The sequence below is a fragment of the Acanthaster planci genome, linkage group LG05 (genome assembly GCF_054643075.1).
Source record: "Acanthaster planci isolate LZ-2023a linkage group LG05, COTS_SCS, whole genome shotgun sequence".
NCBI classification, from domain to species: domain Eukaryota; kingdom Metazoa; phylum Echinodermata; class Asteroidea; order Valvatida; family Acanthasteridae; genus Acanthaster; species Acanthaster planci.
The window spans coordinates 7220460-7244089 of NC_141781.1; the positions used below are offsets into that span (position 1 = coordinate 7220460).

The 23630-nt window shown below is 40.8% G+C and overlaps 1 protein-coding gene across 4 annotated transcripts in view; it reads right to left on the minus strand.

Moving 5' to 3' along the window:
• Nucleotides 1–23598, minus strand: part of LOC110987401 (uncharacterized) — a 73800-nt gene extending 50202 nt beyond the window's left edge. The window contains exons 1-2 of one of the 4 annotated variants that reach the window (XM_022250118.2): nt 23466–23598; nt 18818–19313 (exon numbers count right to left, since the gene is read on the minus strand). In XM_022250118.2, coding sequence (XP_022105810.2) covers nt 18818–19066 — 249 coding nt within the window. In that variant the 5' untranslated portion in view covers nt 19067–19313; nt 23466–23598. Of the gene's footprint in view, nt 1–2251; nt 3465–12708; nt 12922–18817; nt 19314–23465 lie in introns of those variants that run through there. The other 3 variants (XM_022250124.2, XM_022250134.2, XM_022250143.2) reach the window with 3 other exon arrangements.
• Nucleotides 23599–23630: the final 32 nt, after the last annotated feature.

The window sequence follows — 23630 nt, forward strand, 5'->3', positions numbered from 1 at the left end:
ACACAGGCAATGCAGGGGTCAAATGTCACCAAAAAACTGAATAAAAACACCCCCCCCCCAAAAAAAAAAACAACAACAGTACCTCACAGGATTTACTAGACCAAAACATGTGAGAAGAGTATATAACACAGTTATGACAGAGCCAAAAGTGATTTGGTGCCCTACCCTACCCTATGGTACCGGTCTTCAAAGTTCTGTAATGCATATCTACATGTATATGAAAGGACCCTTATCTAAAAAAAAATTAGGCTCACACAATGTCTTTCTAATGAAAATTCTGTGATACTTGAATTGAAAGAAGAAAAATAGACTGCCAGGCTTGTGCTAGCATCAACTCATCTAAAAGAATGACAGTAAACCCAGAGGCTTGGGTCCAGTACTGGTAGGTATTTCAAGCCCTCGGTAATTCCCAAAACAAAAGACAAATCATTTATTAAGGTGTCAAATCTACACTTGTGTATATTTTAACATCTCTAATGCCAAGTGTTTGTTTGTGTGTTCCCCTGCTCCCACAGAATTATTCATGAAGCAGGCTTTAAAATCAATATTATTGAAGGACCCGGTAGCTGTCATCTGTGAGCTATAATTTTGGTTTTAATGTTCTTATGTTCTCATTTTCCATTCAACAGTTCCACTGACCACTTTCCACATGCACACATACCGGTAATTAGCCAAACGCACTCTTAGCCTTTATTGAAAAATCTACACGATGTAAAATACCAAGCGATCAGTACCAGTACAATTACCCACACAGCTCCAATCAATACAATTAAATCTCCCCAACAGTTTCTCACCAAGGGACTCCACACTGCTTTATTTAATTACAAATGCTTGCCGGCCAAATTGAGCAAGGCGTAATCACCCGCCATGCCCAGACTGGCATGGCGTCTGCTTGACTTGCTGTGATGGTGTCCTGAGTGGACGGTACCAGTATACAGGTGTACAGTACATGTACATGTACACTGTACATGTAAGCACACAGCATGCTTCACACTGAGAGGTGAGTTGCCCTCTCATACATGTGCTGGGTACTTAAAGTATCACGCTGGTTTCTGCCAAGCACCTTGCACAAAATTGGTGACTACAGTACCAGTACAACTAGTTATTTTTGAGTTACCGGGGGGGTAAATTTAACAATCTTTCACTTTCTAAATGTCTGTTGTCTTCGTTTATTGAACAGGAAAATTACACACTGCATCACTCTGTAATTGAAACAAAAATTATTGGATAAACTCTTGTTCATAAATACATCATGGGGCCTCTGCAAGTGTTTATAAATGCACTGTTTACATACATGTATCGACAGTTTGATGAAATAGTAGTATCGTGGATGCAGTAGAATCTTGCACAGTTACACCATCAGTACTGAACCGGTACCTATGCACACACTTATGCACAATACAGTGCCATACATGTACATGTACATCTGTTAACACTTGTACATGTACCGGTACATATGTACAGGATCACACACGCACTCTTCATTTATACATCCTTTCACATTGTACATGTATGTTACCACACTGTACTGGTATGTTAAAACAAGTACTAGATGCACTTGAAGGAAAAGAATATGACAGTGCACAGCAGTCGCATTATTTAGCGTCAACAAGTGTCAATACACACAAGTGTAGCATTGACAAAGCGTCAATTCCTTGAAAATATTCTCTAAAGATTTAGAAGTAGTTTTATCAAATTTATCATATGAGTATTTTACAGATTCCAACATCTGTCACTGTATAGGCCTAAGTGAAACAGCGAATTTGCTTCCAGATTCTCGCGGGAAAACAAAAATTCTTCGTGATGAGTGGGAGGTCGCCATCTTTCTTTTCTCTGCCATCCAGGCCAAAACAGGATGGTGGCCGGTCAGGCTGCACGAGCAGGCCCAAATTTGTCTCTCCAATTTCCACACTCAAATATAATTTTCAATAATGAGATACACCGAATATGATATACATGCATGTACGGGTAGGAGCCTTATAAATATCTTAATATATAATTTTTGCATAAATATGCTTGAATAACTTGTTAACGCTTTGTTGACGCTAAATGGCATGACCTGTTTACAATAATTTATCAGTGATAAGCCTAATTTCTTCTTTAAAAAGGAAGAAAAGCCCGACACTGATCATTACATGTACATGTATCCGTGCCAACACTTAAGTTCACTGTCAACACTCCTGCCTAAGAGGAAGTTAAAGTGCCAATGTAATGGTGAACACTCAATTACATAAAGAACAGTGCTACTTACAGGCACATGTACAATGTAGAACCCTGCAACACTCAAACATCATCATCAAACAATCCTAACAGCAGGTGCTACAAGTATCATGACAAAGCCACAGGCTCCATATCAACAACCACAAGGCAGATAAGTTGAAAACACACATCGCTATCAGGTAACAGACCAGTCAGGTGTGACAACACCTACTTATCATGACAATACTCACACCAAGCATACAAGGAGTAGCTGCTTCAGGAGGTGGAGGTGAAGGGGGGGGGGTTGACAGCACCAGGGTGCCCCCAAACCACACAAAAGCCTGACTGCGTAATGTTGTATCACAGGGCAATCAGCCACAGAGGGAGAAAACGAATTGGGCTTACTTTTATGGTTGTTTTCACAATCTGAAAAGGTGGATTGCTGGATTCTGTGGAGGGGTTCTAGCACACTTCATTTGCTTCCACTCACACTCCATTCAAGGGGTAAGCTGCCTTACCATTGTGGCCCACAGGGACGCTCACTTAAATCATAGCCAGACAAAGGAGGGTGAGCTGAACAGCCCACAATAACAGAGGTCATTCCTTCCCCCCTAAAAGTGTTGACGGTTACTGTGCAGTTGTAATGCCCTGTAAAACATGCCCTGTTTGTTAATGCCCTATTATTAAATGCAAACATGTGCCTCACACAAGGGGCACTTCTAAAGAGCAAACCTTCCTCATCAATAAATCGCTACTCTGGCTACTTCAACATGTGGTTAATTCCAAGCTGGAATCTCCAAAGACTTCTAGAGTGTCATGAGTGTGGGCCTGCACAATTCAGTGATCATTCTTTATGCAACGAGCATGTACTCTGTACACTACACTGGCCATTTTATGGCCAATTTTTATCTACAATTAGTGAATTGGGCTCACCTGGCCCTCACAGTATCACACAATAATAGACAATTGACATGACTGCAGTGTCATAAAATGTAACATGAAATCAGATGGTTACATATAAATTTTGAAGGCACACTGGTCCACCACTGTACTTATCAAAACTACTGGTAGGTCATAAACCTGGATTTTATTCAAACTGTACTTACTCAATGTATCCTTCCCTTTCATTACAAACACATCTGTGACAAAATAACAAGGCAGGTGACATGCTATCACGCCCATAATCAAATTATGGCTTTTCTTCATTTATCCATGAGTCATACATATTTTGGCAAGTTGCCTTCAGACTTTGCAGCCACTGAACTGTTCTGAGGTCCCATGCGGTTTATTTGGCTCTCTGTGGACCTGGTTCTTTGAACTGTATGTAAGAAGCCTCACCAGAGCACGTACTGGTACACTCCGAACAGAAACTTTGCTCCAAACAGAAACTGAAATGTCTTGGAATGGGGCCAAAGTTTAACACCCCGGGCTTCACAAACTGGATGGCAAGTATATGGCGGTCCCACCGCATGCTTGCGGTGTAAATCTTCCATAAATCACAGCAGCAAGGGAGGCGGGTGAAAAAAGTCACCTTGACTGTACCTGTGGGTGCAAGGTCAATCCCCCATGATGTAAGGGGACACCTCAGGCAACTGCTTTAACAAGTTTTCGGGGAAACTGTTAACCACTTTCAAACCCCAGAGTAAACAGGAATCAGGGATACTTTACACAGAGCACACAACTGGGAAGTCAGAAAAAAAAGGAGGTAACTCCACGTTGTGCAGTGGTCTGCAACTTCTTGTGACATACAATGTTCAACTGTACCGGTGCATGGGAAGTACAATTACATGTACTGTACTGGTAAAAATATGAGGGCATTAGGCGATCAAAGGAAACCTTGCATGCATGTTATTTGATGTGTTGACAGTTGAAGATTGTCAGCTACTGTGATATGCTACAGTCTCTAAACAAGCATATTGTGCACTGAATTATGAGGCCGAAACGTGTAACAAGTACATGTACCGGTATGTACGTACATGTACATCAGACTGGCCACATGGCCAATTCTCAACCAATGAAATGACACTATCCCATTCCCAGCAAGTGATTAAACAATAGGGTTCGTAAATGTGACGTCACTTCAGTTTAAACCACGCCCGCTGCACACGTGCACTGCACATAGGGTTACCGGTACACGCATTGATCGCCGTTTATGTGGAACCATGAAACCGGAAGTTAAGGCACAACTTCGGCAATCGTCCAATGGGAGCCTGCGAATTGCGGTGCGTCCGCCTTTGTGACGAAGTCACTTATGAACCGGATGCCCGTCTTCATTTAACTTCAGATACTATTACGGGTACATGTTGTTTCAATATTGATTTGCATGATACATGTATTTATGGAAAAAAAAGAGAAAATTACATATGTGTGGACATGTAAATTCTTTCAGGGGCTCGCCTCTTCTTGATTTTGTATGAAATTGATGCAGTACAAATGACCACTACCAACACGTTCTGCATTAAACTGAAGTTAATGATACATGTACAGTACATGTACAGTACCTCCCCTATTTGCATTTGTAATTACATGTAAAGTTATAGTCTCACATTTCTAAAGTTGTTAATAAAACGTATTAAAAATCATCCTCCGTGTTTGATGTGTCCATCAGTAACAAAGCTTTCAAGTCTGAAGCACACATATTGTGACACTGTACATGTACATGTGGGCCACAGTGCAGTTTTTCTAAAAATCGGTCCTTTACACAAGGACATTTACCAGTAACTGTGCAAACCTGAGTTGTGGCCGGATGAAACCCTCGACAACAGGATTAGGATCAAGTACTGATGGAATGTCTCCTTGAATCTGGCAGCGGGGGTCATTTGGACAGTTTGCTTACTATTGGCCTTCAGTGCTGATGGATGCTATTACCGCTAATGAACTCGGACCCTAGTAGGGTTTTTTTCCCTTCCAATGGCTGCAGAGACAAACATGTCAAGGCGATGATTTATGAGTTCTTTATTCTGTAGTTTTATGTACCAAGTGCCCAACAGCAAGTGCGGGAAAATTACAGGATACAAAGCACTCACTTTCTCAAATTTTATTTAGTCAAATCCCACAATGGCAAACCAAATCGAAAGTTGGTGAACTAAAGTACAACCCGTGTAAACAAGTAGGCCCTACATTTATACATGTAAACGTACAATTTACATGTACAACATATGAGTATATAGTGTACATGTACCACGGTACAACTGTACATGTACCAGTACCTTAACTTTAAGAAAAGGACATCAATTCCTTTGAAATGCATGTATGAAAATCTCTGTGAAATTAAGCAATGTTGACTGTTGCATATCCCAGAAGGCAGTGTGGTTAAGGTTTGGTCAACACAATTAACCTGGTAAGGTCAAACCATGGAGGAATGAGGTCAAACCAATTGCAAGACACCAGATTAACAGGCGCACAGATACCAGCATGTAGGTGACTGTACATGTACATAATCCCCTTACCCATGTATGTACTGGTATATCTCCACTGAGCCAGGAAACAGACACAGCAGGGGAGATACTGACATTACAGCATACAACATGCTTGACCTCAGCAGGGCAGGCCTGATGAGTTTATCATTTGGGAGACTTCACCCCATGCAACAGTGTTACTCTATCAATATGCCCCCACATCAGCTCAAGGGCCTGGTTTTGTCATTTACATACATGTACAACTCTTCCAGAGCATGGGTCTCCTTGCCAGCCCCGACCAAGGACATGACATTTTGTGAATGCATCTGAAGCAGGGATGAACTTTTCCATACATTACGTGCAGGAGTTCAAATGGCAGTGTTCGCAGTGAACACAGTGAATGTGGCCAGAATAAATATCATGACACAGCACATGGAGTCAGATTTTGCTCAGAGATAGGCAATGTGTACATGTACATGTGGTCCAGTACTGCCATGCAGTCCAGAGTTTTGACATGTAGAGTACAATGAACATGTACCTGTAGTCTCAACATCAGTCAGTCATTTTTTAAAAATAAAATCAGGCATGGCTTGGGATGAGAGCATGATGCCTGACATGCAACACATCATGGACTACTGTGCAGCTGAACAGCTCTGCCTTGGTGTCTCATCATGCCTCAAGTGCCCAAACTGCATGGTATATTTGAGGGGAGTCGGGTCGTCAAGGTAGTTCTTTCCTCGCCTTCCACCTCTGTGGTCCCGGGTTCGAATCCAGGCCCGGTCCACATGTGGATTGGGTTTTCAGTCCCTACCTGATTCTGTGGGTTTTACCCAGACTGTTCCTCTGGGGTTTTCCTCCCACCTCTAAAACTGTAACTGCTTCTTATTGTCTCCTCTTTACTGATGTAGGTGAATGTGGGTTGTTTGGCGGCTGCCTGAGGCGCCTTCGTACGCCATCGGCTCAACCACGTTTAAATGTATTCATTGTTCTGCACTTAATGTCTTCATTGTACAGTGCATTTGAACATATCTACATGTATATGAAATATACGCTTTATAAAGGATTAAACAAACTATTATTATTCATTGTACGGTGTACATGTACCATTACCAGTAGACTAACATACATGTGTATTATTTTTAAACCCTCCCCAATGGTCACACCATTCGTGTTCAACAAAGTTAACGAAAACACGTCCAAGGCCAAATAAACAAAAGCACGTACATGTATATGTACATGTGCACTACCTCCATAGAGCTCTATTAAATTCTACAATTTTATGTTACATGTACAGTACGTACATGTACATCATGAAGTTACACATGTACATAGAATTTGAGATGCATGTAAATGAGCTATGTCTACAGTACATGGGACTTTCTGTATTTATAACTTAGTGAGACTCATCAAGTTGACAAAATTACACGTAAATCCAATGTGGACAGCCAGTCACTGTCATAATTGTTAAATCTGCGTCCAAAATTGGATGTACCAGTACATGTCCCTTCCAAATCAGAAGTTTTACAAGGCTAACTACTGTAGGTCACGGAAGAATTGCTCTGTCAGTTTTATGTCCCAAGAAAGTCCCATGGGGAAGGCCACTGTAATATTTATGTTTCAGTCACGTGAATGGGTCAAGGCATACATGTACAAACACACAGGGGCATAACTGTATGACCTCTGCTCTTTCCCCACACACATACATCCAAACAGTACTCAACATACATGCACTTCAGAAATCAAAAAAGAGGACTTAACAACGTACTAAAAGACGTTTTCAAAAAAGGTTGCACTTCCTAGAAGCTACATGTACTGTATATCCGGTATCAGATATTAGACGGTAGATTTTATTGGAGAGCATCCTTGTCAGATTCTGAGAAAACATGGCCCTGCAGGTTTTAAGCGACCAAGAGACTTTCTGCAGGTTGCCAGTAATCCACAGGTGGATGCACAGAATAACTTTTACAGCGTTTTGTTCAAAGCGGAATGTTACTGTCGTGTAACAAATCAAATCAAACATGAAATTGGTTTTATAACAGCTTTGTACTGTGGTTCTGAGCAGTCTCTGGATACATTGTACGAGAACATAATTTTCTGTACATCTTTCCAACTAAACTGATATCCTCAGTTGTTCACTGATCCAAAAAGTAGAGTACCCCAGGCTCTGGTTGAGAGATGCGAACACCAACTTGTACTGACAAGAACTCTGTCAACAATAGTCAAGCACTCAAACTTTTCTCTAACAGTGATCACAGCATGTACTGCCATCAACACATGCGGGTTTCCCTGCATTCTTGTGGTTAGGACCCCAGACAAAACATGACAGGGCCCTCTATCTGCCAGCTGACTGTGGTGTGTATCTATAAATCACCCATTTATTAGGCTTACCTATTTACTCACGGATCACTTGATGCAGGTCAATATTTTGGTTTGGAGGATATACTGTACATGTACATGCATACACCTGTCTTGTACAGTCTTGCCGTTGGCAGTGATGTAATCACGTCCACCTTTGGGGACAGGTACAGTACATGTACCTGATGTAGTGATGAAGTGGCACTGTGTGTGATCGGATTTAGAAGTAGAAACTCCATCTACATGTAAACTTTTCCCCAATAGTAACATGAACCAACAATAACAAACGAGCATGTTACCGAGACAGATGAAGCACAATATTTTTATGAACAAATAGATTTTATGGAAGAAAAAATTCATGTGTATGCACATGTTTTTAAAAGTCTACACCTCAGATTCTAAGATGTTCCTCAAAACAGAAAAAAAACCACTGCAAGATATTTAACACCCTCTGCAGCATCCATTAATTAACACATTAATGCCAGTGCAGATATATATCACTATGTCTGCTCTGTCTAATTAGAATCTACGTGTTCCTGTCAGAAAGAGAAAGAACAAGCATCAGCTAAGCTGCAATCAATAACAGTCAATGAATTTCAATGAAGTCTGCGATAAAAATAGTGTTTGCCTCTCCCTGTGAATACACGTACCAACAGAGCAGATAGTAATCGCATACTGGACAGGTCCTGTGTTGACGTCACTTCTTTCCCTCCTAATGTTACTGCACCAAGCTCTGTTCCCACTCATTGTCAATTCAATCCCAACTTCTTCTTTTTTTCTTTTCTTTTTTAAAGTGTTGTGGCCCCAGCTCCCTCCTCCTCAAATCCAAAACTGTTTCTAACTGGCGACAATGCCCACAAGATCAAATTGCTGGTGCTTTTGTTGTGCCTCCCGAGACAGAGATCCATAATGATATGATACGGAGAATAGCTTGTGTATCGGGTTGGAGCAATGCCGGCAACCCTACATGAAACCTTAGCCTCATGCCAACAAAGACACAAGCTGCAGAGTAAGCAGCCTGGCTCGGTCCGGCCAGAATGGCCACAAAAAAAAAAACACAAGCCTGCTTCACAATGCTGACATGCGAAACTTCCCTTTGCCTTCAATGGCCTCCGACAGAGAATACTGTGCATTTTACTGGATTGGGTGTTGCCAGTTGCCAGAATAATCCTCCAAAAAAGTGCATGATCTTCATTTTTGAAGCAATTTTTTTTTAATGTCTCGTGCACTTGCACTTTGATGAGTTGCTCTTAGAACAGTTTGTGAGTTTATTTACTTGTGGAACTGAACAGACATTCTTGGTACACAAATACTTGCTACACAGTTGTGGTGACAGCACATACTGAAATACAGATCTTGTGCATACACATAGATGTTGTGGCGACAAAAAATATTACAGAGACAAAATTTTGTCCTCTCAACTCTGTCCCAACTTTCCTAACAACACATATTGTCTCAACACAGTAAAGGCCTACCCACATGTACAAATGTTTACAAATGCTACTCAACTACATGTAATTATCAATACCACAAGTTCTGACAGGTTCGGTCGGCTAAACTAAATGTGTAGTTAACAGAATGATGACGACATCAAAATAGATAGTAAATTTGCATGTAAACATGAATAACATATTTTGCTGCATTTTCCAAACTCAAACTGAGAAACGATGCTGTACATGTACACCTGTGCATACATGTACATGTGTGCACACATGTACATGTGTGCACACATGTAAACTGCCAGTGGTATGAATCACATATACATGTACTGTACCTTTTTTCCAGATGTCTCAAGTAATGTACATGTACATGTAGATGAAACATGCACTGGTCCATGTAGGCCGACATCTGTCCTTAATGAATGGTTGCGTCTTTGAGAACATAAATTTAAATTACATGTATTTCATTTTGTCAAAACAATAATCTACATGTACATGTGCTGGTACATGTACCTCAGGTCAAAATTTCTGGTACATACTCGTAGTTTAAACTCACTTGATGCGTACTGTACACGGCATATCTAGAGTTGTGACAGAATATTTATGGTTATTGTTTTTGACCAATGGACAGTCACATTGAACTTACAGTATTCACTCATGAATGGACAATGGTTGTCATCCCGCTGGTGTGATGTTACCAAATGAATTGATTCTGAAGCGTTACTCTGGCGAGGCTGTGTTTTTGTCCCATGCTGGGAGAGTGTCTCATGAACCACTGATTCCCCCACGGCATGAATGCGGCAAATTAAGCCTGGGATTCAATCAACCAAGAGTGCACACTATTGATTGCATTTTCTGGTCCCACTCTTCACTGGATCCTACTCTATTTTTGGTGGTGTTGGGGAGGGCTCTTTGTTTTTTGTCTGAATTCCGAAGAGCAAATGAGGTGACTTCGGTTGTACTGTAGGTGATACCATGAATCAAATTCAACTCGATCTTCTGAGATCACTGGATGCCTTGGCCTATATGTACTTACCTGTAGTACATGGATGGTACATGTAGTACACACATTGATCACTTGATACGTACATGTACCGGTAGGTGGGATTTTGCACAATGCACAGGTACATGTACACGTACACACGTCACCGAAACCGAACATGCATCATGATTAATACCAGATACAAGGTCCATGCATGCATGAAGTTACAAGAACATAATTTGCACCATACTGTGTAAAGAGGTGTCTTCCACCGCTACATCTTTTTTCTTCAGCAAGAACATTGGAAACCATGTGTGTACACAGCTGTACAATAGCGGTAGATGTGATACATGTACATACCGTAATACAAATTGTATACATGTACATGTACAGTACCGGTAGGCCTATGTGCTGAATGATAAAAACCTACGCCAGTTCCAGCTGACATGTGTTACAGCTCCATGTTCATGAATACAAACACATACATGTAACAGTACAGGGACATGCAGGTTAGCCACACATGTACAATGTTTTACAAATTCTCTTGAAATGGAGTACTACCTACATGTACATGTACATGTATGTAAACCTATACGTACATGTTTGTAAATGTGCACTGTGCTGTAACCACTTATGGACTGGTGTACCACGTACATTTCAGCAACTATCGGTATCTACTGTACAACTTCTTAACAGGAAGCCCTCGTCATCACGCATGCTTAGAGGCCACATTAATGAATCATATATAGTGGTACAATGTGCACCATGCGGAACAACCTCTCAAAACCACAAAAGTCTGTCTTTGAAAGTGAAACATTTTTTTCCCACTACAGTCATGTAAATGTACAGTATGCCAGAAGTACATAAATGGAAATTGATGTACCGTACATAAAAACATGTGGATGACCTGGTGAAGCACTGGTTTTTGGACCTCTGTGTTGCCTGAATTTCTGGCTATTTAATGGTATGCAATGCCATGCACAGTGAGGACACATGAGCCAGACTCTTAAATCAACATACTGGTAATTTGGAACTCGCGGATTTACATGTAAACGTGTGCCAATCACCCGTCAATGTACATGTACATGTGCAAGACTACAAGTTCATACACGTAAACAGGTTTTGCCCTGCATGCCTACTTTGATGTACATGTACTACATGTACGTGTAGTTTCAACAAGCCTTTTGCGAGTTAAACTTGAATACAATCTGGTACACTGATTTGTCTGATTGCACATAAACGTAACGATTTGAATTCCCCAGACTAAAGACACTGTTGCTATACCTCGTGATTCGGGGCAAGCTTTTGCATAGCGACCACCATCTCCGGAATGGACTGGTTCCTTTGTGCCCTTCTAATCTATTGAGAACAGTGTATTGTTGTAAGGTGTCTCTTATGTAACTAAGCAAAAGCTTGCCCCAAATCTAGAAGTACATGTACAACAACAGTGTTTTTAGTATGGAAAATTCAAAATGTTAAGCTTACACGAATTTAAAGAACTCAGTGTACCAGATTTAATTCAAATTTAACTCTCAAAATGCTTATTTACAGACTAAGTGCAATTCAGAGCAATAAAAACAAATCAGACCCCCAAACACCCAAGGGAATAACAACATCGCAAGGCAGATGATGCAAACTACACGTACATGTACATGTAGCACAAGTCCACAATCCCCCCTCCCCCACTGGGAAATTTCAAGAATATGACTGGTCTACTAATTGCCACCCACAGTTTGACCCACATAGCCTTTTCCCTGAATTGAGAAGGTGAACTAAGCACATGACTATGAGCACAGATCTAGCTCTACGCGATGAGATAAAGGCCACAGGTCAAGAGAATGTACACACATGTACCAGTGCATGTACATCAATCATTTATGTATTTGTACATGATGCATTTGTACCAACAGGTTTCTTACTAAATGTACATGTACAGTATGTACATCAACTTGTCCAGAAATCTTTTTATTGTAATCACAGTTTGTTCAGTTTCAGTGACCTTCTCCAAAGTGCATCACTACAGCAAAGCACACTTATATCTGACAAATAACTTGATAGGCTGACATGGCACAGCAGGATCCCTTAGGCACTGTGCTCCATAGTCAACCCGAACAGTCGCTGCGAAACATGAAACCACCCCCTAATACATGGTTATGCCTGCAATAATATCTAATATGGATGACGCATGCATGAACACACATGACTTTCCATGTTGAGCACCGTCAACTTCCAGCAGTCCTCACACACACACACACTCACTCACGTTATACAACATGACCGCTTTACTCTATGTCAGAGACTAAGTATGATTCCTACTGTGTTTTGAACATCTTACCCAAGGCTGGCGTGACAGGACAGGTTACATTAAGGATCCCTTTAAGAGAGGAGACAATGGATGCAAACAGGATGGAGTCTTCACAGGGTGAAATCAAATCACCTGCACAAACAAGCAGCTCAGTGGCCGATCATCATTCACTCAGCCAGCGACTCAACGCAGCGTGTCATCACAAGATTGCCCCAGCCACACACACAGATAGATATACACACCACAATCACTACGTAGGCCCCTAAATGCTAACAAGCTGGGCCAGTCACCACTCCCCCTGATACGGTGCATGAGGGCAGCATTGCATCAACTGATGGTTGACCCAGGAACGCCGTTTCCTTGCTTGTACAATGGGACCTAATCACTAAGTGTAAATATCTGGGCATGTACCCTACATGTACATGTACATTGACACCTGTACCTATGGGATCAATTACTCAAAACTCATTTGCTCATACATGTACATGCATTTTCTGTGAAATAACTTGGTCTGCCTTTGTATCAAAGTGAGAAGGGTCTAACTTCAAACATATGCATTCACCAACCGGATAATTGTTGAGTACATGTACATGTATGAATGTAGGCTACATTGTACATACCGGTATGGTACATGTAGGTACATGTACATGCATGTATGCATTTGTACATTTACTGACTACAGGTAATTTTTCTAGGGGTTTCATACCGGTACGTGTGTGCAGTTGTGTAAATTAGTGCCAAACGTTCACATCAAACAATGTTTCCTCCCTGGGCCCACAAAACAACAAAACTAACATTTCAAGTAATGTCACTAATGGTGGAATAACAATGTTGGGATACCAAGGCCAGAACACAGATATTATTCCCCAGAGCCCAATGGACCACTTCCTGTATTTGTTTTCTCCTTTCCTTTTGGCACCTCTTTCACCAATCACTTCCTTTTCATTTGGCCTTCACCAGGGGCCATATCAGATTCCACCATTTGCTGAAGATGGTTAAGTTTTAAAAATGTACATGTACATGTATGCTGAAGTTACACTGCAGAGCACTTCAATGTATCAAATGTACATTACATGTACGGTACATGTACATGTAAACTACATGTAATACAAGCCTGTACATGTATACAGGTACATGCGTAAATGTACCCGGTAGGCTACCTGCTACCCACTATTACCAGAACCACTGCATCAATAAACTGTTTCACATACATGTATGGTAACCACTTGTACATCAGTTAATTAGAAGGTTCTATACTAAGGTGGAAACCGTGCATTCTAGCCATGCTCTTGAGATTCAACTGTGAGTTTGGGAGTTACATGCATCTGATCACATCATCGCACAGATTTTCACAACACCGAGTGCCTCACTGTGTAAGGAGTCAGAGTTGCAATGATCACAGCACTGGTACCGGTAGTTACCGAGGTATAGAGAAAATGATATTAATAATAAGGTTAACAAAATTCCAAAATACTCGTTCAAGTTTTCCAGCACATTCCCCGCGAGTAAAAGTGAGAGCTTGTGTTAGCTGCGCGCACACTGAAAATTTCCAAGCAATACACGTCCACAGTATGTACACAGTACCAATGCAGTACTAGCGTACAACGATGTTTTGTCATCCAGCACAAAGTACCGGTACACTGTACAACTATAGGAATGTAGATGGGATTTAGGATATAGGAATGGAGATGTGATATAGGAATGTACATGTGTACATGTACAGTGCATGTACATGTACACTGTACACCAAGTACAGCACATGTTTTCATACATCTGGTTAATAAATTGAAACTGACAACATACTGTAATTTGGACTGGACATCCTGTACATTCATACATCATTACACAGGATGATTGAAAAGTGACCCAGTTTGAGGGAAGGGTGTCAAACAATTACTGTTAATACCAGACATCCCACGCAGCAATTAAGAGTTTGCCCTGCAGCACACCACAATTTCATTAATTCATTTTCTCTTATTTTCTCCTACAGTTATCACCTAAGCACATTCACTATAATAAGGATGTCCTGTCTAGACCAATCAAGTGGCCAATTTAACTCACTCATGAATCATTCATCCTGCAGAACCAACAGAGCACAATGTCCTACATGTACCTGTAAAGTATGATGCCTCTCCCAACAGTGGTGAATAAACTTACAGCTCTGTTAATGGCATGCCTGACTCAAGCTATATGCTTTCAAGGTTTTGCCCTTTCTGGTGACATTGGTAACTTGACATATAGTGTTTATTTTGTCATGAGGAGAATATAAAGGCCCTGTTTACTTCATATGGATCCGGATCTTGATCAGTGATCCAAACGCTGGTTCGCTCCATCCATTACATCTATAGGTTCTGATGTCAATGAACCAATGATGGATCACTGATCGCAATCCGGATCTGCACGAATCAAACGAGCCCTAAAATTTGTGTGTATGAGCTTGGGTTCCTGCTGGTATGAGCATTAATTCCTTGCTCTATGATATGAGTGACCTCCCCTTCATAAAAAAAAACCTGTTACAATTTGTCTACAAATTGCTTCAACTTCAAGCATTAGGCAAAGAATGAGACACTTTGTCAATTGATACATTTATTTCTTAATTAAAAAAAATCATGAAATATGTAGTAGACTTCTGTACATCCTCTGAAGAAAAATGTAGCCTGGCTCCTGATAAAAATGGAGCAAGATACCACCATGACATTTAATAACACATGTACCCAATACCTGTATCCACTTTAACCTTTTCACTAGACACTGGTCAGTAAATCACCTATGTACACAAATGAACACACCAGTACATTGTGCATGCCTGACTTCTCTCCAAACAAAGTGATTTTTCTTTAGTACATGGGTCATGCTGGAATCTTAATCCATCTAATTAGCTAAGAGTGGCTGACACCAAATTGACAGACAGGACTGGGATAAATGGAAGCTAGCAATCAGGTTAAATGGTCTGGGCCACATTTCCCCCCCCCCTCCTGGATATGTCACATCAGGGGACTCCTCGTACCGGTAGCATGACTGGCCATATTGCCACTCAGCTTGATCATGGAGGCCGCGGCTTGATCATCTTGCATCCCCGAGATTCTATTCCGCTCACACCTTTGGCGAGCCCTTTGCGATGCTCCAGACCAGCACCTCTCCTAATTGGATTTGGTAAAAAGGGACGCAAAGTGGCCGAGGGGAGCCCAACAAAGGGATGGCGTTGATTATTTTTGGGGTTGTACCTTGCTGTCACTCAGCCATCTGTTCCCTCTGTCACTGCCCACACCCTTTGGGTAGCGCCACGGGAGCATCTTGTCCCGATTCAGGGATATACCGTTATACATGTACATATATTGATTCTTACTGCCTGACCAGGGAAGGGTCGTGATCCAAGCCCAGATTCAAGGTGGTCATGAGTATTCTGAATAGAGAGATCCAGGGCATGTTAAACAATGCAGTGATGTTTGCCATTTTTGGGGGACGTGATATTCCACATCAACCCACGAATGAGAGACTTTCAGACACTGGTGGCAGCAGACATGTAACAAACTTTTTTCATGTGTGTGCTCACAACTACCAGTACACATATGAACACCTACTCAGAGCAATGTGCACATGCCCAAAACTGGTAAAAAGGACCTGTACATAAGTTACAGTACATTCACCAAGCGCCTCAAAGTCTCCTGTTGTGTGCATTTGGGGGGGGCAGAGGGAAATATTTAGCGCTGTTACATAATAAAACAAATACAGTAAGTTACATGTACCGGTACCGTACCGGTAACATCAGTTACAAGTACCTGCTTACCTGTAAAGGTGCACCGTTCATTTACATGTACCTGCTTACCTGTAAAGGTGCACCGTGCATAATCATTGGGACCAGTGTACAGTTCCCGTTTCGAGAAAAGAAAACTAATCGTAAAATTTATGAGGCAATTAAGCCTCTCCAATTCTGTTGATCACCTTGCCTGACAAGTGCACTCATGATATTAGTGTTCCTGGATAAACATGCAAATATCGAATCCATTACATACCGGGTATTTTGCACACAAGCAGGTTCATAACAAAAACTAACACTGATTTGCCATGTACGTACTGTGCATGTACATGTACATTTACATGTACTTGTGCATGGTGGAAGATCAATCGTCACTATTACTGGGAAGAAGCATTTACGCAGTACAAATAATTAATGCATTTTACAATATTTCACTATCCAATTCATTCTCACAGGGGTTACATGGGCGTATGTATAATGTAAACATACATGTACATGTACAGTGTACATTTACAAGGGTACTTTGCAGTACATGCATGCTAAAACGTATAGTTGTACGTGTATGTACTGTACATGTACATGTATGTATGTAAGTCATAGCCTGAAATCCAGACCACAACCAAATTAAAGATTTGGGCTCAAATACCAGTATGTATCTAGATGCAACATGCAGTACACTTAGTTACTTGTGCATGTACTGGTACATGTACATGTTTATGTACATGCAAATGTACATAAAGCCTTAAATACATGTAAGTGTACAGTGCACATGACCCACTGTGTAGGCTGTACATACTATAAAAATAAGGCACCACCGTAGGTGAACGATGATCCCTAGTCATTTCCTGCAGCCCCATACCAATGTAATAGCCCCTGTAAGACCAGGTTTACTCCACGCATGCTAACGTGCACAGTGTGACCTTCTGACCTGGGAATATATTTAACGTTGGCATTTGGCTATGGCAGATGTGTTTCTACACAGAGCGGGATTTCACTTTCAGGGACTGACTCTGAACATCGTGTTCTGAATCAAACTGATTTAAAACAAGGACAAGAACACGGGCCATCTTGGGGAAAAAAACTGTGGATTTTTGAAGCTCTCATTTGTAAATCTTAAATCCGTACATGTACATATAGAGTGTATGTTGTAAACACCAGTATGAAAGATCATGTCTCAATTGATTTGGACATATATGCAAAAATATCTTCTCCATGTGCACTTGTGAGTACAAATGTACAGCCAGAAAAATGAGGATATACTGGGTACATGTATGCAATGGCTTTTTAAATGTAAATTAAATCAATACTAAGAATTTGTGGTTGAATTGAAGGTACAAATATCATGCAATGTACCGGTACATGTAGACATAAATAATTACAGTATACCATGTACTCGGCATACATGTACATACATTGTACGTGTATGCATCTAACATACATGTATTTGACACAAGTTGCATACATGTACACTGTACATGTCGTGTATTGAAAGTGCTATAAAATAAATATGAATAAATTATAAGAAAAACCTTACATATTTCCAAAATGATCCAGTATTATGAATAAATCAAAGTCCTGAATCTACATGTACATACTTTATTAAATTAAAAACCAGATTTTGTTGACCAGGTATCAAAATGAAGTTTTATTTTATACGCTGTTGGAGTGTGAAGTATCCTGTCACAGTTTTGATGTCACTGTATACCGGTACATGTACATGTATGTTTGTAAAACACGATGGAAGCCATTCACATGCCACTTTTGAAATCAAATATAATCGGTACAGGTTTGGTTTCACTTTCAATTTCCATCAAGCTCACATTTTAGCCAATTCTAAAGCAGTCTGAGATCACATTCTGTCACAGGAACAGTTCTCCCAAATGATTGTTCCCTCCGGTACGACCAGGTGGAAGGCAAGTGGTTCAACATGCCTGATCGGAACAGCCCAGTTTATTTCAGCCTACAGTTGAGGAGTTTTCCCACTGTGGTTGCATGTGACTCTAAGTAAACCACATACATATGTTCTCCACTCTCCAGGGAGATTGCTCCGATGAAGTTTGCCCTTCCCAGAGAGCTGGGAGACCCTGAATTGAGCTTCAAGGCTAAAAACTTGTGTTAGCATATGGAATACAGGAGGGATATTCTACAAAACAGTTTAGAAAGTTGAACTCAACAGCTGTTGCAGAGATAAAAGCTACAAAATGGCAAAATTAATACACCCCCAACTTCTACGTGGGTCAGTCAAATCATAGAGCAAGGATCGGCTATTGAAATCTGTGGCTTCCAGTATTAGACAGGCAGAAGCAAAACATCCCAACACTTCCAGAGTTCTGTGATATTTCAGTGGTATCCTTAATCTAATTAGAATGAAACTCAACATACCAGCCCTTCTTCAGTCTCCCGTTCAGTCTGGACCTCAGGTGACGAGCTGACCTCCTCCGGTTTGTGCTGAACCTCTATAATTCCCGCTTTCTTATTGCTTTTTAATTTCATCTTCAGTTGTCCCTTGGTGTAGTTGGTGGCGTGCACGTGAAATTCCGGGAAGCTCGCCTGATCCTTATCCTCCGAAGCCATCAGGCCTGGACCTGTACTTTTACCGTCCAGGTTGCAGTTCACAAAATTAGACTCCATCCATTCCTCAGTTTGTTTCTCTCAGCCTAACACTGTGACCTGGCTCGAGTACTGATTGTCATCCATCCCTGCTTGTGCCTGAAACGCAATGAACAACCTATTGTGCAGTGTCCACTGCCTTTGGCGGGTCTGCTGTCATCGAGCCAACACCGTTATGTCCTCACACAATTCCCCATCCAGGAAAACCTCCAAGGCAAAGCGGCAGTCCACGGTCTTTCAACAATGCCACCAAGGTAGAGACAAATCTCTAGTGAGAGAAATTTACAAATAGAGGGGAAATGATCAGGTTTCCAGTTGCACTGTACCCCTGTATTTGTACATTGGCAGGATGAATCACCCGCACAGCAGAAAGTGGCAGGGATAGCCAAACCACAGACCTGGGTAGATTGCATTATTCATCCATCAACTGCTACAAGAATGACCCCAAGCCATGATTCAACCTGTTTTCAAGCAGTCCATTGTAAATTGCCCCCCTGCACCTACTTGTACATGTACCTGCATTGAATGAACAAAGTTTTCCAATAAAATGACAGGTACAAAACAAACCAAACCAAACGAAAAAACCAACAAAATTTACAACCCATCTGATGCATCAGGTAGCACTTTGAAAAATCCATGTAGTTTTTAAGGTTCACACATGTAGACAGTACGCCTATGTATACACACCTACATGTACAATGTACGTGTATGTCCGTACAGCGTACATGTTCCCGAACAGGTATGTACGATATCTGTCAAACATGCTTTTGAATTTTATTTAGATACATGTACATGTAAATAACATGCTTTTTGGTATGTAGCTTTTCCTCAAGCACGATATACACCAATAGCAAATGTCAACAACACTTTCAAATTCATGCACATGTATCATACAATATTGGTACAATTAAAAATACATGTACAGGTGTATGGTTTAAATGCACAGCAACCTCTCGATCAAGAGCGATTTTGCATACATGTATTTTTCCAAAGAACGTCCATTCCCATATTTTTCACATTATTGCTGCAACTTGAATAAATTACCGGGGTTTGTTTTCCTCAAAACCCCATTCAGACACATGGCGTGAAAATGACAAATTCATAATTCATGCTCATAAAATATTCATCCGCACATCTCCCCCCTCCGATAAGAAATAGACACTTTTGAAATACTGCCACTGCCCACTACCACCCACACTGCTCTGTATCATACAGGAAACACTTAGGATTTTCGAAGAATTTTTCATGTAACGCTGACTACACACGTAACACACATACATGTACATGTACAGTACCTGTACATGTCCATGTATGCATACAATGTCTTATGGGTACATGGGCTGCACAAATTACACATGTACATGCGCTGTACTACATGTACATGTACATATAGTACATACATGTACATCAAGAACAAAAGTATCATAAATAAGGGGAGTTCACGTCCATCAGAACTACATGTATCATGCAGCAATGGTCAAATGTGGAATTCTTTCAAAATGGAGGAATTGGAGTTGGCTGTGATTAATTGATGTGTTAATTCTGAATGGCTAATCAAATCAATTGAAGCATTTTCTAGCAAAATGGAAAAGAGAGGTTTCGTTTCATTTCCAAGATCACTTTCAAAGAATTGCTGCATATCAGATTGCGACTTTGAGGGGCTGTGGATGGTTACAGTAAAGTTATACCTGGTTAAATTGAAACTGGAACAATGTGATTTAGACTTGTGACAACATGTACATGTATGTGGGTCACTGGGCAATGGGCTGGCCATACATGTAGGTTGCGAAGTTTGAAACCAGAACTACGTGATAAATTACACAAGCCACCAATGCCAGTAAAACGAGGAAAATTTGCTGGACTGCTTGCCTAGCTCAAATGGCAGGCTAGCTTGCCCCCTCACCCAAATTCACTCCCACTGAATATTAACGCTTGGCCCAAGCAGTTGATTCTTGTCCTGTGTTTAAAAAAGTACGAGAAAAAAAGAAAGTACATGTAATGTACCGGTACACGTACATATCAAAAAACTGTTGCTGGTCTCTTTTTTCACTGAATGTGCGTAGTAAACTTTTAAATTGTAGGCAGTGGATACTAGACTGTGAACTGACCCTGATGTGTTTGCTTAAATTGCACTGGCACAACAGGTGCACATGCCCCATTGTGCAGTACATGTTTTGGTGGACAAATATCATTAAGATGGTTTTTGGCGGCGCCAGCTAAATATACACTTTGGGGGAAAACAACTCCGGAAAATTCCCTACTGGCCCTAATTTAATACCATACATGTACATGTAGCACGCATGGCAACTCAACTCAATTTATATGAAGTTCCTGTTAAGCCCCGATCCTACTGGATTCACACATGACTGCCTTTGCATACGGTACATGTAGGTTCATTGGACGATGTTATCATTTCTTAAGCATAATGGTATGGTATGCGTTGCTCCCCTGGCCCAAATGTTGTTTTGGCAAATACTTTAGCATGTTTACGATTGCATATGGCTTCTTTTAATTTAGAAAGTGTTTTAGAGGTGTTAGCAGTGTGTTGACATTCAGGGCTCAAATTTCACGAGGGTTGGTCTCGATGCCTTAAGTATTTCCACATTAAATGGGGCCAAAATGGCCTGCCCCTTTTCTGCCATGGCCGTGGATGCCCTCTTGGAAAACATTGTGTGTCGCTCTTAGGACTGACCTGAAACACAGATCAAGGTTCCGCTGCTCATCGTTTTTGTGTTTTCCTACTTACATGTACATTTGCAATATTTGAAAAGAAACTTCCATTATTTTCACGAGTTCTCTTCGCAATTTGTTGTCGCAGTGGTGAAGACAGGTGCGCAAATCTCAATGCACTAAAGCAATGCTGCACTTCTTCCAGCTGCACCGCACCCATGCAAAACAACACATGATGGAAATGTGGCCAACCAGTCTAAACAACCTGGTCAATCGACTGTACAGGTTGAAAAAACATTGATACTGAGAGAGGATTTCTGCAAGTTAATTCATAAAACTTGGTCTCTTGTCTTTGCATGTATTTTCTGTGGTCACAAGTTCAATTTGAGGTTGTTTTGCTCGTACTTGAAGCAAGCATGTTTCAACAAAATTTATGGCGTGGCATGAGGTTCATCACCAACACGTCTGGATGCATAACACCAGTTTGCCGTTGTGATTACCTTCCTAGCATTGTGTGAATTGTCCATAATTCTTGTGAATTATCGACTGTAGAAATTTGTACATAAATTAAGACAGGTTTCTATCATTTTTTGAAATGATTTTTGGAAGCTTTTGTCCCCATTCATGTCATTCAACCAGAACAAAAACCTGACCCCCTCACAAAAAAATGTTGACCTATGTAGTACGGACCCGATTTTTAAGAGGCATGTAATCAGAAGCAGAACTATTTTTTTTTTGCCTTAATTGTTACGACCATGGTCATGACTAAACCTCTTCATAGCTTTTGACCTGAAGTGTTTGTGAAAGGATAAACCCTGGATCTGTCCAAAATACGGTCTGTCGGTCGAGGCAGAAATTCAATGTACATGTAGTTATTTATTAAAAAATCATCGGTAATTAGAATATTTATAGTTCACTGCTGCCTTCAAACTTTGTACAAAACTTGGTTCATGGGCACAATGTTTAATATCTAATTTCTAATTTGCAGCTTTTAATTTAACATTTACATGCTTTACTTTGCAAACATAATTAAATAAAGCATATCCCACTGTAAAAGTACTTGCATTAAAATACTGACCCAGTAACATTTTTGTGGTGTATATGGGTAAGACAAGAACCTCATTGCCGTAATCAGCAAGTCATTCCCAATGAATACATGTACATAAGTGAATGCAAGGGGGTACTACACTCTACCTGCTCCAGTAATTTGAATGAATAAGTAAATTTTCAAATTGGCTTCAGTGCCCCTTATTTTGACCAACCCATTAAGGCCATTTGGCCCTGCCCCCAAAACAACAAAATTCGAGGCCTGGACATTGTGTTGAGGGCAATTATCATGTTGGCGTTACTTAGACTCTACTAGCATGACTATTACTTCAGCAATACCATGAATAAAAAAACAGATTATCAGGCAATTAATTAGAAATGACAGAAATTGCATATCGTTTATCAACAATTCCAGCTTTGGAAAGAGTTCCATATAGGCCTACGGATGCCACTGACACCCTGTAAAGAAACCTAGGCTATGAGACTGGTCGGATCATGTAGCCTAGGATAGGAGGCCTAGGGCCTAAAACCAAAACATTTGCCCTGGCATGCCTGGGCTAAGTCAAGTGTTTTATCCCTCCCTACGATTCGATCATGCCTATTCTTTTCTGGCATGTCTGGGCATAGTGACGGCTAACAAGTCACTGTAGGAAATAATTACTGGCGTCTGAATATGGAACTCTTTCCCCATCGACATACTTACAATATTTTGCTGATCCTTATTGAAATCTAAGTACAAAAAACAGACAAAACACAAATTGACGTGTCGAATCCCTCGTAAAAGTGGTAAACAATACGTTTGATACATGGTACCCTGGAATCGGCTCTCTTATATTGTTCATCTAAGCGTCAAGGTTACAGACCGTGA